Source organism: Solanum tuberosum, unplaced genomic scaffold (assembly GCF_000226075.1).
Source record: "Solanum tuberosum cultivar DM 1-3 516 R44 unplaced genomic scaffold, SolTub_3.0 scf00114, whole genome shotgun sequence".
In the NCBI taxonomy this organism is placed as follows: domain Eukaryota; kingdom Viridiplantae; phylum Streptophyta; class Magnoliopsida; order Solanales; family Solanaceae; genus Solanum; species Solanum tuberosum.
Window position 1 is genome coordinate 1,279,160 of NW_006239038.1, and position 15,019 is coordinate 1,294,178.

Here is a 15,019-nt window from a genome sequence, read left to right on the forward strand (position 1 = left end):
AACAGCAAATCCGACCAAAGTTGAGGTATTTTTCAGACCATTATTCCTTCTAAAAATGGTTTAGATACTTTAATTTTGGTGTGTATGAATATCTATGATTGTAATATTTTATTCTCATACTAAGAGTCATATTATGAATAAAATGTTTTATTTGTTCTCCTACAAAATGAATATCTTCTATGTATACAATCGTGGTGAATTGTATAACTTGAAAGTATATATTATACAAATTGTGCTAACAGTTTATATTCAAAAGTTGAACAAACCATACCGAGCCGAAATTCAAACAAACAGTTTTGACCTGAAATCCAAAACACGATAAATTGTTCTGATGCGAATCCAAATAAATCGTTCTGATCCAAACTCTGAATGAATCATACTAAACTAATACCTAAACGAACCATACTAACCTAGAATCTGAACGAATGAACTATACTAACTCCGAACTCGAATGAATCATACATTCTTTGTAAAATTCTCTTTATAATAGTTATACTCAAATATTATCTAATAAATATGTTATGTGTAAAATAAAATATTTATGATAATCATTATTAATGACATACATATCGTAAACTTGTATAGATGAAGAGATTACTATGTGTATAAGACTGAAATATACGAAATAACTTAAATATAGAATTCTTACGTCAAACTTGAAATGTTTAAATTTCCAATTAATTTAAAGGAAAGTGCTAAATGGCCAGAAAATTAAAAAAAACTATAGTAGATTTTTTATTTTAAAACAAACCGATGGTTTTTCAATTTTTTAGTAAAAATGTATCAAAGTTAAAAGGGTAAAAATATTTAAAAAAGTAAAATAACATAGATAAAATATCATTCTGACCAAATTTTCTAGCCAAAAAGACTTTTCCTAATTTAAAATACATATGTTCCTAAGATTTTACTTCTTTATTGGTACAATATAACTATTTATGAATTTATTAATAACGTGTTGGTCTTTTTAATTTTTAATTAATGAAATATGAAAACAATAGAAATTTTAAATATAACAAGCATTCTTTTATCATTTATAACATAGAAAGAGTATTAAAAAAAAAACTTTTATTTATTACCGCTAAATGAGATTTAAACGTCAAATATCAATACACATATATAACAATACCTCGCTATATTAAGCACCGACTTTTCAAACACATTATTACTGTAGAAAGATTTAACTATACACGAAGGTCGAGAAAAGGAAATTGACCACCATCATGTATATAGTGTTTTTCTTTTTTTTTGTCAGAAAAAGAGTTAATATATTAATGTACTCCCTCCATTTCAAAAAGAATGATATAATTTGACTTGACATGAAGTTTAAGAAAATAAAGAAGACTTTTGAATCTTGTGGTCCTAAATTAAAGTTATGTCAAATGTACAAAATTGCCCTTTAATCTTGTGACCTTAAACATGTCACACGGAAAATTGAAATTAAAATGTTATCAAAAAAAGAAAGAGATTATTCTTTTTGAAACTGACTAAAAAAGAAATGAGGTCATTCTTTTTTAAACAGAGAGAGTAATAATTAAGGGGCGCAATGTATAACCTAGGTGGATCCACCGCAGTGATATGCCCATTTCCATTAAGTTGGGTCACATCTCGACCCTGAAATAGTGTAAAGTATTGTTTGTTAATCTAGTTTTCATAGTTCCTAGAATGTCTGCTTTCACCTGCTTTTTGTCTTTCAACATACGGTAAGGTTGAGATTTGACTTGACCTTTTGGTGTTTAATTTTGAAAATGATGAAATTAGTGTGGAATTTAGGAGTAGACTTGACTTTATGACCGAAGAAAGTCTTTATAAAACATCAAAATTAATCAATCTCATTAAGCAAACGTTTATATTTTTTTTTTATTTTTGAAGTGGTTGATTAGAAAAATGTTGTACAAACCTACATTCATCTTGTTCATTTTGTTTATATTTTTGGGTGGATTGCTCTTCCCTGTAGCACCCACAAGAATGACTAAAACAGGTATATATGATTTTTCGAATTATTTGTTGGAACAATATATCAATCTTTTATGAAAAAAAATCACAAAATTGAAAAAATCTTTCTAATGTACAATATTTCTTTTGTTTTGATTCTCAGTGATAGCAAGAAGTTTAGTACAAAATAACCGTTCTTTAATCGCTGATTCTGGAGATCCTAGTCCTCGAGCTAATGGTACAGAATGAAAATAATAATGAATGAAAGACAGAAATTTTGCGATCGTCGGCCATAAACTGATGATATATATCACTATTATTAACGTTGTTATATTGTTGTTGTTGTTGTTAATTTACTAGCCCATTTCCCTTTTAATAAGATCTTATTCTAAAAATATGTAAGTACTTTAGTTTGGTGTTTATGAATATCTATGTATTGTAATATATTCTCATATTAATAGTCATATTATGAATAAAATGTTTTATGTGTTGTGGAATATATATATATATATATTTAGTAATTATTTATTTAAATTTTAATCAAACTTCAAAATATATATGGAATTTCAAATGAAAAATTAAACGGAAAAGGGCCAAAAATACCACTAAAGTATAGAAAAAGGTCTAAAAATACCCTTCATCCATCTTTTGGTCTAAAAATACCCTTCTACTCATCTTTTTGGTCCAAAAATACCCTTCTACTCATCTTTTTGGTCTAAAATTACCCTTCAATCCACCTTTTTGCTCACTTAAACCCTTGCAACTAACAACCCTCTTCTTTTTTTTTTTAAATACTTATTGTGTGTCATTTTCTTATTGAATGAAATAAAAATCCACCTCTATTAATTTTTTCCCATAATTTATCCAAATAAAAACAATATATCTTTTCAAGATCTAAAAAATATTTTTTTTAAAATCTAGTAATTTCTATTTTCTATAGTTTTTTTCCAAAAAAAAAAATTGTTTTAGATAATTAAAATATTTTTAAAAATATTAGTCATGTCACAATTAAAGGGACATAATATATTAATATAAATCCTAAAAAAAAGTTGTTCCAGTTGGTGCACCAGTCCAAGATTTGATCACTAATGACGCGGACGACAAGATTATTAGTCAAAATAATTAAATGATCCTTTTTTAAAAAAAAAAAAAAGATAGACATTTTTTTAGGATTTATATTAATATAGTATGTCCCTGTAATTGTGGCATGACTAGTATTTTTAAAAATATTTTAATTATCTAAAACAATTTATTTTTTTTCGGAAAAAAACTATAGAAAATAGAAATTACTAGATTTAAAAATATATATTTTTTGGATCTTGAAAAGATATATTGTTTTGATTTGGATAAATTATGGGAAAAAATTAATAGAGGTGGATTTATATTTCATTCAATAAGAAAATGACACATAATAAGTATTTTAAAAAAAAAGAGAGGGTTGTTAGTTTTAAGGGTATAAGTGAGCAAAAAGGTGGATGGAAGGGTAATTTTAGACCAAAAAGATGAATAAAAGGGTATTTTTAGATTAAAAGATGGATGGAGGGTATTTTTAGACCTTTTTCTGTACTTCAGGGGTATTTTTGGTCCTTTTTCGAAAATTAAAGTGCCTACGCCACAACATAAATATAGAGGTCATGTCATGAAAATAAGATTATATCCTTAACTCATAATATGTCTTATAATTTTACGCCATATCATAAATATGGAGAAATATTCTTATACTCATTTTAAAAATATTACACTATACGTCTATTCGGAAAAAAAATATTTGCAAAATATCCAACACTTTCATATATTATAATAGTCATGTGATTCAACTATTTTCACTACTATATGCTCATTTCCTTTTAATTTCAGTGTCTTACTTTAACTAAACAGTCAATTAAAGATATTTGTTTTAAATGAACTAAAGAAGAAGAAAGTAACACAAATAAAATAAAATAGAAGTAAGTAGACAAATTTAATGCATATGTTCCTTAGATTTCAATTATATTAATCTATTGGTAAAGTTGTGAATATATTAATAATGTATTAGTCTTTTTAAACACATATCTCGTTGAATCAATCTTTTACAATAGTGGCCAGTAAAGAAATTACCATAATACGGTAATTAATAATATAGAAATTGTTACGCTACTTATATAAAGAATATTTTTATCTTTAAATTAGTTTAATCATATATTATTAACACACCTAAATATTTTTGTTTCATAATACAAACCATTTTTTTTCTCACCACGAGGCCTGAAAAATTGAATAATAAGAGAGTCGAATTTAAGATTTGACATGACCTTTTGTTGTTTAATTTTGAAAAGTATGAAATAAGTGTGAAATTTAGGAAAAAACTTGACTTAAACAAAAGTAATCAAATTTCATTAAACAAAAGTTTTTTTTTTTTGAAGTTCTTAGGAAAAATGTTGTATAAAGCAACACTCACGTTGTTCATTTTGTTTATATTTTTGGGTGGATTGCTCTTCCCTGTAGCACCCACAACAATGACTAAAACAGGTATATATGATTTTTTGATTTTTTTTATTGGAGCGATAATAGAAAAAAAAATGATCCTATGAGAGAAATGATTTAACTGAAAGAATGGTTCTGATAATACAACACTTCTTTTGTTTTGATTCTTAGTTGATTTGATACAAATTGGTGATTCTTTCATTGATCCTCCGGGGCATGATAGCCCTTCGGATCATCATGGACGTAACAATAATGGATGAAAGACAGAAATTTCGCGATCACTATTATTAATGTTATTATATTGTTGTTTTTAATTAACGAGCACATTTCCCTTTCAATAAGGTCTCATTCTAAAAATGGTTTAGATACTTTAGTTTTGGTGTGTATGAATATCTATGGATTGTAATATTATTCTCATACTAAGAGTCATATTATGAATAAAATGTTTTATTTGTTCTCCTACAAAATGAATATCTTCTATGCAGTGGCGGATCCAGAATTTTCGTTCAGGGGGTTTGAAAAATAAAAGTATAAACGTGTAAATAAGCCTTTAAAAATGTGAACTATGGATTTTTTTGGATTTAAAACCACACTTTTAGCACATTTTTTAAAGTAAAAAAAAAAGAAAAGAAAAACATAACTGAATTCAAACTAGTGACGCACAACTTAATTTTCAAGGGACTTGCCACTGCGCATCAGTTTCTCTTTGTTATTAAAGGGGTTCAAAATATATATATCTACAGAAATACAGAAAATTTACTTTAATATATAGTGTAATTTTTTGTCGAGGGGGTTTGGGTGAACCCCTGGAACCAACGTGGGTCTGCCCCTGCTTCTATGTATACAATTGTGGTGAATTGTATAACCTGAAAGTATATATATTATACAAATTGTGCTAACAGTTTTTTATTCAAAAGTTGAACAAACCATACCGACCCGAAATTCAAACAAACAGTTTGACCTGAGATCCAAAACATGATAAACTATTCTAATGTGAATCTAAATAAATCGTATTGATCCAAAGTCTGAATGAACCATACTAAACTGATACCCAAAAGAACCGTACTAACCTAGAATATGAACGAATGAACTATACTAACTCCGAACTCGAATGAATTATACTCATCCGATACCCGAATGAACTCTACTGACTCAATAGCAGAACGAACCATACTCCATACTAACTTGAACCCGAATGAATCGTACTAACCCGATACCAAAATGAACCACACTAGCTCAAAATTCGAATAAACAGTTTTGACTTAGAATCTATAGGTTTTAACATGAATCTGGATAAATCGTACTGATCTGTAATTAGAACAAATCCTACTGAACTGATAACCAAATGAATCATACAAACCCAAAATCCAAACAAATGAAGTGTACTAAATCAGAACTCGAACGAATCTTACTAAGCCGATACCTGAACGAACTCTAATGACTCGATACGCAAACCAACTTTACTAACTCGAAACTCGAACAAACCATACTGACCCGAAACCCGAACGAACGGTTCTGACCCGAAACCCGGGTAAGTGAAGACTCAAAATGAAACTTAGAAGTCAAGTTCGGACGGCTAAGCCTTTTGTCTTCAAAAGTTGATTCGTCGTCCCTCGCCGGCGCGTTTCTCTCAGTTCAATAAAATGGATGTGATTTCGGCGGCGGTGGCGGCCGGCGGCGGTGGAGGTCCGGCGCCGTTCTTGTTGAAGACATATGAGATGGTGGATGATTCGCAAACTGATGACATCGTATCATGGACTCCGACTGGTCACAGCTTTGTCGTGTGGAATCCTCCAGAATTCGCTCGAATTCTTCTTCCTACTTATTTCAAACACAACAATTTCTCCAGTTTCATTCGACAGCTCAATACTTACGTATGTATTTTCTCTCCACTTTGACTTCTCTCGAATTGGGTTCAACTGAAAAAATTGGATCATTGAATTGATTTTCTAATCTTTCAAAATGGGTTCAGCTTAAGAATTGAATCTTTGAATTGATTATCGATCTTTCGAAATGGGTTCAGCTTAAGAATTGATTTTCTGTCTGTTTCAATGGGTTTAGCTGAATCTTTGAATTGAAGGGTTTAGCTGAAGAATTGGATCATTGAATTGATTTTGCTGTATTTGAAATGGGTTAAGCTGAAAAATTGAATCTTTGAATTAATTTTTTGTCTATTGAAATTGAATTGTTGAGTTTGTCATCTTTCTGTTGAAATGGATTCAGCTGAAAAACTTTGAATTGGTTTTCTATGATGTGATTTTGAGCTACAATATGTGGTTAAAGTTCAAGCTTGAGTTGTTGTATTTCCGCATTTCTATGGTTATAGTGGTTCGTTTAATCACGGATGAATATTAGGTGAATTCTAGCATCTAGCAAGCATGTAATTCTTACTTCAATTTTCTATGTGATAAGTCGAGGTTTGCTGATTGAATTCCCTTGAACTTTTTTGAGTATAGATGAAGTAGAATGGATTTTGAGGGTTCATATAGCTCAACTAGTTTGGGATTAAGGCATAGTTGTTGTTTCTGATGAAGTTATTGCTTATGAATAGTTAATTGAAGTGGGGCAATGTCGAGGTGCAAGGTTTTTTGTGAATCTATTAGATAGATATCTAATTATCAGGATCCTTTTTGTTTTCATTAGAGGGTGTGAGATGGGCTGTTAAACATGAGAGGACTATTATGATGAATTTGTGCTTGAAGACAACAAAATGGAGGCGGAAGTTCTAACTATTTTTTTCTTCTTTTGTTTTTGGTGGGTTAGTTATGATAAGTGTGGAGGTGGGAGTATTCATATAAGGATGGCAACTGGACCTAGTGGTATGTATATGTGATGGAGCACTTCACTTGATTAGATGTGTTCATCTTAAAGCACTTAGATTGACGTAACTGATAATATATGCTTTTTTCAATAAATCGTGGTCTTTTGGGTAAGGTAAATGGAGAGGGGGAGGGGGTTATCTTTTCTCGTTGGGTTTTTTCTAGGTGTATGGACTTTCTTAGAATGCTTTACACTTGGTATGTATGGAATGCCTCCAACTTGGTTGCGACTAAAGAATTCGCTTATGCACAAAGAAAAGGTATTAGAAGGATTCCTTAACCTTTGACATTGTTGACATAAGGTTAACATAACTAGATCTCTCTGTGGTGAATATAGTTTTGAGGAACTTAGCTGTTCCTAATATTGTTTCTCCACCTGTGGCACCACGTTTAGTGTTTCTTTGTGTTTAACAGATGTCCTTCCAGTGATTCAACGTTTTTCTCAACATGTCAACTAAAACCAGTATGTGCTTCTTCCACAAAAACAACATTCTCTTGGAAACCAACCTTTGGTCATGGAAAAGCTGTGTCCTGGTTGCACCTATAGTTCGTACCAGAAGATGTTGGCATCATTCTCTACACATCACGAGGATGAAATCTCTGCATGTCACGTCATACCAGTCATTGGCTGGTGATTTAATATGTGGGTTCATACCAGACATTCACTGATGATTAATGCTGCGGAAAGAAAAAAAACCAAATACACCTTCCTGAGTGGCGTGATAAACATTGAAATACATACAACTGTTTAAAGAAAAATCGGAACGAACAAAACAATTTTAGTCAGGGCATTTGAGCAGATGTTCACTTCTGTTTTAGAGTATAGTCAGAATTTGCATGATATCTGATGGAACCTCACTAATTTACTCAAGTTATCTGCAATTTTTGTCAGATTTATATAATGCTACGTAACCCCGTGTCTAAGTGTAGTCGCTGCTGCTTTTGTTTGTTTGTTATTCCATGCAATCTGTGAATTTTGAGCTTTACTTCCCTGATGACTAAGGGTATTTTTATTGAAGTTTCCAGTTGTCGGATTTATTCTGAGTTGATTATCCAAACTCAGCATGGTTTGTACCCCTTACCAATTGTGTTTATATTGCAATAGACGAAACGCAAAGATAAATTGTTGTTTAAGTAAATTATTTGCTGAGATTGGTGATCCGTGTTCATTAAATAGAGATATACTATCAATTGTTGACAACAACATTAGATATACCTCAATCCCAAGTTAGTTGGGGTTGGCTATATGAATCTCTCTTTATCCATTTCACTACTATTAGGACCGATTGCGCCTGCTTACTAGAGGATTTCAGTTGCTGCCATAATTTAATCTAGGATTATTGACATCATAAACATATCTAATTGACAGGGCTTCCGGAAGATTGATCCAGAAAGATGGGAATTTGCCAATGAGGAATTCTTGAAGGACCAGAAGCATCTACTTAAGAACATTCATCGTAGAAAACCCATTCACAGTCATAGTCACCCTCCAGGTTCCACAGTTGATCCAGAAAGAGCTGCATTTGAGGAAGAGATTGATAAACTTACACGTGAGAAGTCTGGGCTCGAGGCTAATGTCTCAAGGTTCAGACAGCAACAATCTGCTGCAAAACTCCAGCTAGAAGAACTAACTGGGCGGGTTGGCAGTATAGAGCAAAGGCAGGAGAGTTTACTGGCATTTGTTGAGAAGGCAATTCAAAATCCTGACTTTGTTGAGCGTCTTGCTCAGAAACTCGAGTCCATGGATATTTCTGCATTTAGTAAGAAGAGGCGATTGCCTCAAATCGACAGCACTCAACCAGTCCAAGAAAGTATGTCGGTGGACAACCATAGCAGTTCTAGAGTTGAGTTTGGGAACCTTTCCCATCAAGACTTTTCAAATAAGCTCAGGCTTGAATTGTCACCTGCTGTTTCAGATATCAATGTGCTTTCATGCAGCACCCAAAGTTCGAATGATGATGGCGGAAGCCCTGCACATAGGAGAATATCTGAAGGATGGTCCAGAGAAGTGCAACTTCGAACGGTAGGAGTAATTTATACCCCTGAAGCAATAGAACTATCAGATACAGGAACGTCTTTTACATTGAAGATGGATTCATCTCTACCTCGTGCTTCAAGCAATGTTGAAAGCTCAAGACTGCATCCCTTGCCACAAAGCCTGACATCTAACGAGGAAGTTGACGGTCACATTTCCTGCCAACTGAATCTTTCTTTGGCTTCATGTCTTTCACAAGTCGATAAAAATCAATATTCAGTGAGGATGCCTCAAATAGGTCAAGAGATAGGTAAACGTTTCGAATCACAGTCTGATGCCAATGACAAAATCCCTCCTACTGATGACAAATCTTTGCCACCTTCACATGATGCAACTGCCAACAAGCAAGTGCCTGCAGCTGCTCCTGTTCGAGTGAACGATGTCTTTTGGGAACAGTTCCTTACTGAAAGACCAGGCTGCTCGGATAACGAAGAGGCTAGCTCTAGCTACAAAGGGAACTCCTACGACGAGCAAGACGAGAGAAAATCAAATCAAGGAGTAGCTAGTAACACAAGAAAGGTGGAACACCTTACCCTTTGAGTTTATGAAGTTGTCATTGAAGGCACTTGAAACATTTCAGTCCTATACTGCATGGTTTGTAACTATCAATCTCTGTTAAAGCCTATTTTTTCCTGTTGTTGTTTTGGGATCATTATATGGCTTTGTATGTATACAAATAATATTATGATAAATATACTTCTGAGCAAATAAGATGTGTATTTGGTGATGAAATGTTGTTTGATTTTCTTGAGTGTCATATAAAGAATAAAGAACTCAAACTCCACTTTCAGCTCTGTAATCGATAAATAGTCATTATCACGGAGTTTCAAATTTCATAGGTCCTAGAGTATCAACTGTGAAATTTGAAACTCGACGATGATTATTTTTCAATTACAGAGGCTAAAAAGTGGTTATTCGCGAATTTTATCCATTTTTTCTTCCTTTCTCATTTGGTGTGCTAAAGGTTCTAAAGTTTCAAGCTAACTCAACAACCATATTGCCTACTATAATTATGATGTACTTGCCTTTCATTTTACCAAATAAATTGGAGATAATTTTTTTCTTTTTTTACAATTAAAGTCATATTCTTTGTATAATATGAACTCATTTATATAGGTCAATAGTTACTCCTTAGGCAAATAGAATTTTAATTAATTAAAGAGGATACTCACATCATACTCAATTTTAATTGCAACTTATAGACAATAATAATAGAGCCTTAGCCATTTAACCACTAAACCTAAAATAGCTATTCATTTTGCTTGAGATTTAAGTTTTTGGACCAATTCTCATCAAAGAAAAGGAAATGTTGGACCACAAATATGATATCCAAAAATAACTATAAATACAAAAAAAAAAAAGAAACCAAAGTTTTTAAATTATTCTCTTTTGGGTTTTCAAATTTTTGGTATTATTATATTTTATTAAGTTGTTAGGTTAATTTAAATAAGAAAAGAGTTTGTAGAAGGTATCGTTAAAACTGAAGATACTAAAAAGATATGATCACAACAATAAAACGGACATTTGTTAAAGGGACCTACCATTTTAAAGTTTCAAGCTAACTCGCAACCTACCAAAATTATGATTTATTACAAACTTCTTTTTACAGCTAAAGTTATATCCAATTTGGATGTCGCAGAATACAATAGAAATTCTTTAGAAACAATCACTCTACCTCTAGAGCGTATCTCCCTAGGAGCTCCCATTTATTTTCCTGTCTTAGAGACTCGAACTCATAACCGTAGAGTTAAAAGTGAGAGATGCTTACTATCGGATCAACTACTTCTTGTGAAACAGTTACTCGAGTCCGGAGCCTAAAGGGCAAAAAAAATTGTCAAAAATTCCAAAAGGGCACATCACTTTTTATTCTAGCCAAAAGGGCAAAATGACGAAATAGCAGCGATTTCGTCTAAAAAAAATTTTAATTTTTTTTAATTAAAAATCGCTGCTGTGGCAGCGATTTTGTAAAAAAAAATAAAATATATTTTTTATTAAAAATCGCTGCCACAGCAGCGATTTTGTTAAATTTGTTTTTATTATTATTATTAAAAATCGCTGCCATTGTAAAAAAAATAAAATTGTTGTGGCAGCGATTTTAAGTCTAGATTTTTTTTTTCCTTACACATCGCTGCAGGGGCAGCGTTTTTCATGCCGAGTGCTATTATTTTCATGCCTATTATTACTTATTAATAATATAAAAAATGATAAACAAGACGACAGTATACTCAATAAAATTGTTGAAGCATGAGGAAAATTGAATTATATATCATAAAAAATATGCAGCGATTTTTGTTTTTGTTTTGTCAGAAGCCCTTTTGGTTAATTTTTTTTTTGATGTGCCGTTTTAGTTTTTTTTTAAAGAAAAAGCAACGATCTTTAATTAAAAAAAATTACAAAATCGCAGCGATTTTTAATTAAATTTTTATTTTTTTTTACAAACAGCAGCGATTTTAAATAAAAAATAATTTTTTTTTTTTTTTTACAAAATCGCTACTGTGGCAGCGATTTTTAATTAATTTTTTTTTTTAGACGAAATCGCTGCTATTTCGTCATTTTGTCAGAGGAAAATCGCTGCTGACGCAGCGATTTTGCCCTTTTGGCTAGATAAAAAGTGATGTGCCCTTTTGGAATTTTTGACAATATTTTTTGCCTTTTAGACTCCGGACTCACAGTTACTCCCTAACTAGGCAAATTAAAGAGAATTTTAATTCATTTAAGAGGATATATGCTCATGAAATGGAAAAAAGGTCATGCTCATTTTTCATTGCAACCAATATAAATACATACAATTAATAATAGAACCTAATTAGACATTTAACCATCAAATCCAAAATAGCAATCTCAATTTGCTTGAGATTCAAGTTTTTGGACCACTAATCTTATCAATGAAAAGGTAATTAATATTGGACCACAAATTTGATAGTCCAAAAATAACCAAAAACATATTATTGGGGACGTTAGGTGAGTGGCGATAAAACAATGAATTTTAGATGTCACTTATGAAATTTATTATCCCTACTTTCATTAAAAAAAAAGTAAAGAGGTTGTTTCCGATTAGACATTGATGAAAATGAACAGAATAATCATTAGTGATTGAATTTTTTCTCTAATTTTCCCACATGAAAAATTAATCATATGTAAACAGCACACCCCAACCATTTAATGGATTTTCCAATAATGAACTTGATTGTGTACCAATAGTTACACACACCATGCAAAATGAATTGATAACAATTGAGACTAAAATAGTCCTTCAAAATGCACTAATTCGAACAGTTTTAGTCCTTTATATTTATCGAAATTAAGTACTTCTATTCTTTGCTATATTTACGAAAACTCAACCATAGTTATATATATGTCACATAATTAGCTCATGAGAAGCACGTGAGTTGTTTAAACTAAAGAAAACTACATCTTAACTTTACTTTCAACAGAGTATAGCATTGATTCATTCGATGTCTCATACAAATGGAGGGTTAAAAGGAAGTATATGATCGATATGTTCAATTGAGGAATGAATTGGTTGACGTTTAGTTTCACTACTTTTATTTCATGTAAATAGCTCATGTGGCTCCAAACTCACTTGTAAGATCACACTGAGTATGTTGTTCACGTGCTTTCGACGAGCCAATTTCATCAAAGATATATGTACTACCATGTGTTTTTTCTAATAAAACAATGACCAAAAGTGTTCAATTTTGATAATATAAAGAACTAAAATAGCTTAATTGTATATTTAAAAGGACTAGTTTAAACTAACCTTAAACATAAATAACTTTTATGTCCTTTTCTAGTATATACTATTCATAAAGAATTGGGAACCAGCCCAAGTCCAAGATATAAACACAGAGATTTTGAGACCAGCCTAGATCCAACTTACTTTGTGTATATCATATTTCAAAAGTCAAAAGTCTTGTCTTAAAGCAAAAGCTAGTGGCAAAATTTTGTTTCTACATGTTGGCCAAACACGGTTGTGATAGAGTCGTAAGTATTTTATTCTTAAGATTTAATGATAAAAAATATATTTGAATTATTGTTTTTTCCTGAGTTTCACGTTTCAACTATAAGTTGTTACTTTTTCTTATCTAAACTATCACCATCCATTCATTCATGTGTGTTTCAATACGTAGGTGATCATAGTTCAGATAGAAAAATGAAACAACAGGTGATAATTCAAATAGATAAAGAGAACAACGGCTAGTTTGAGTGTGAAACTCGATACAATAATATTCTAGGTGTGTGTTTTTCCACTCTACTCTTAACTAGAGATTTTCAATTCAGCTTTAGATATACAATTTATTATTAAACAATAATTTACTTGAGCGATCACCATGTATATGTGTGTTAATGCATAGGTGGTGATAGTTCAAGTAGGAAAATGGAACAATCTGGTGATAGTTCAGATAGGAAAGAGAAGAGATTAGAGTTAAACTGAGAAACTTGTGATCAAAAGTGATAATTCACGTGTGTGTCTTGACCACTATCTCTTCTCTTAACTAGAGATTTTAGATTCGAGCTTCAAATATGAAATTGTCTTTATTAAACAATAAATTAACTTTCCGACTTAATCACACTCCAATATCGATATCACACACTAAATGAAAACCTATAACAAAAAAAAAAAAATCAAGAATGGTGGTGGGTCACTCTCACTACTCACCCCCACAATCCTCCCATGACAATTGAGTAGCAAAGTAGGTGTATGTAATAGGATGATCCCTACACCATTAATGACTCCTCACTAGTTCCAAAATTTCCAAAATTTCACACACCCTGGAATCTCACTTTCACAGCCCAAAATCCAAAATCACAAAAAAATGACAACACCAGGAGAAAAGCTACAAGAAATTCAACCTCAAACTCACAAAATGCAAAAATCCCAACTTTACTTCAATCCATTGAAGACCCTCTTCTTCTTGCTTCTTTTCAGCCATGCCCAGATGAGATTTTGTTCTGGGGTTTCAGTTCTTGACCTTAAATCAGTTAAAGATAGTAACTTTAACCTAATGGGGAAAAGGGGTTGTTCAGAAAAGCTTCAAGAATGCTCAGAAATGGTGGGTGAAGAAGATTTGATGGATTCTGAAAGTAATAGAAGGGTTTTGCTTATGCAAAAGAAGTACATTAGTTATGGTACATTGAAGAGGGATTTGGTGCCTTGTAATACTCCTGGTGCTTCATATTATAATTGTAAAGCTCCTGGTGCAGCTAATAATTACAACAGAGGATGTGAGATTATTACAAGGTGTGCTAGGGAGGTCAGTGACATCAAATCTTGAATTTTTAGCTGAGAAATTTTATGCAATGGAATTGGTAAAAAAGTTCTATTTCTGCTTTTTTGAATATTGATTTAGTTATGTTTGGGACTTGTGGGGGTGGTTGTTTTTTTGTTGCTAATGTTGTATACTAATATAAAAATTAATGTAACCAATGTTGCTAAATATATTTTTTTGGTTCTATGTATATTATGCTCCCAATCTGTTTCTATGCATTATGAAGCATTGTTTTGTCTGGATATTTTTTGGCTGCTATAGTGAAATGTGTTCATAGCATGAAAAATCGGTTCTTGAAAGAACTTTACCGTTATAGTGAAATGTTGGTATAGAGGATGATACTAAAAGGAGCAGTAAGGCATTTAGGGTCTCAAATTTATTTGGATGTTAATCATACGAGCAGGGGAACTTTAAGCAAAGTCAAGTTCTGATCTTTCACACATTTAGTATTCTTTGTAATTTCGTTTGATCCACAAGATTGACTTCCATTTGTTAACGAT

General features: G+C 31.7%; 2 protein-coding genes across 2 annotated transcripts; both read left to right on the plus strand.

Annotated features, from left to right (window-relative positions):
• Window positions 1-5,972: 5,972 nt before the first annotated feature.
• Window positions 5,973-9,981, plus strand: LOC102581536 (heat stress transcription factor A-5). Its single transcript, XM_006349850.2, has 2 exons — window positions 5,973-6,269; window positions 8,584-9,981. The coding sequence occupies exons 1-2, from the start codon at window positions 6,039-6,041 to the stop codon at window positions 9,787-9,789; spliced, it is 1,437 nt and encodes a 478-aa protein (XP_006349912.1). The 5' UTR covers window positions 5,973-6,038; the 3' UTR covers window positions 9,790-9,981.
• Window positions 9,982-13,879: 3,898 nt separating this feature from the next.
• Window positions 13,880-14,704, plus strand: LOC102581871 (protein RALF-like 33). The gene has a single exon (XM_006349851.2). It carries the CDS (start codon window positions 14,067-14,069, stop codon window positions 14,523-14,525), a length of 459 nt encoding a protein of 152 aa, XP_006349913.1. The 5' UTR covers window positions 13,880-14,066; the 3' UTR covers window positions 14,526-14,704.
• The last annotated feature ends 315 nt before the right edge of the window (window positions 14,705-15,019 follow it).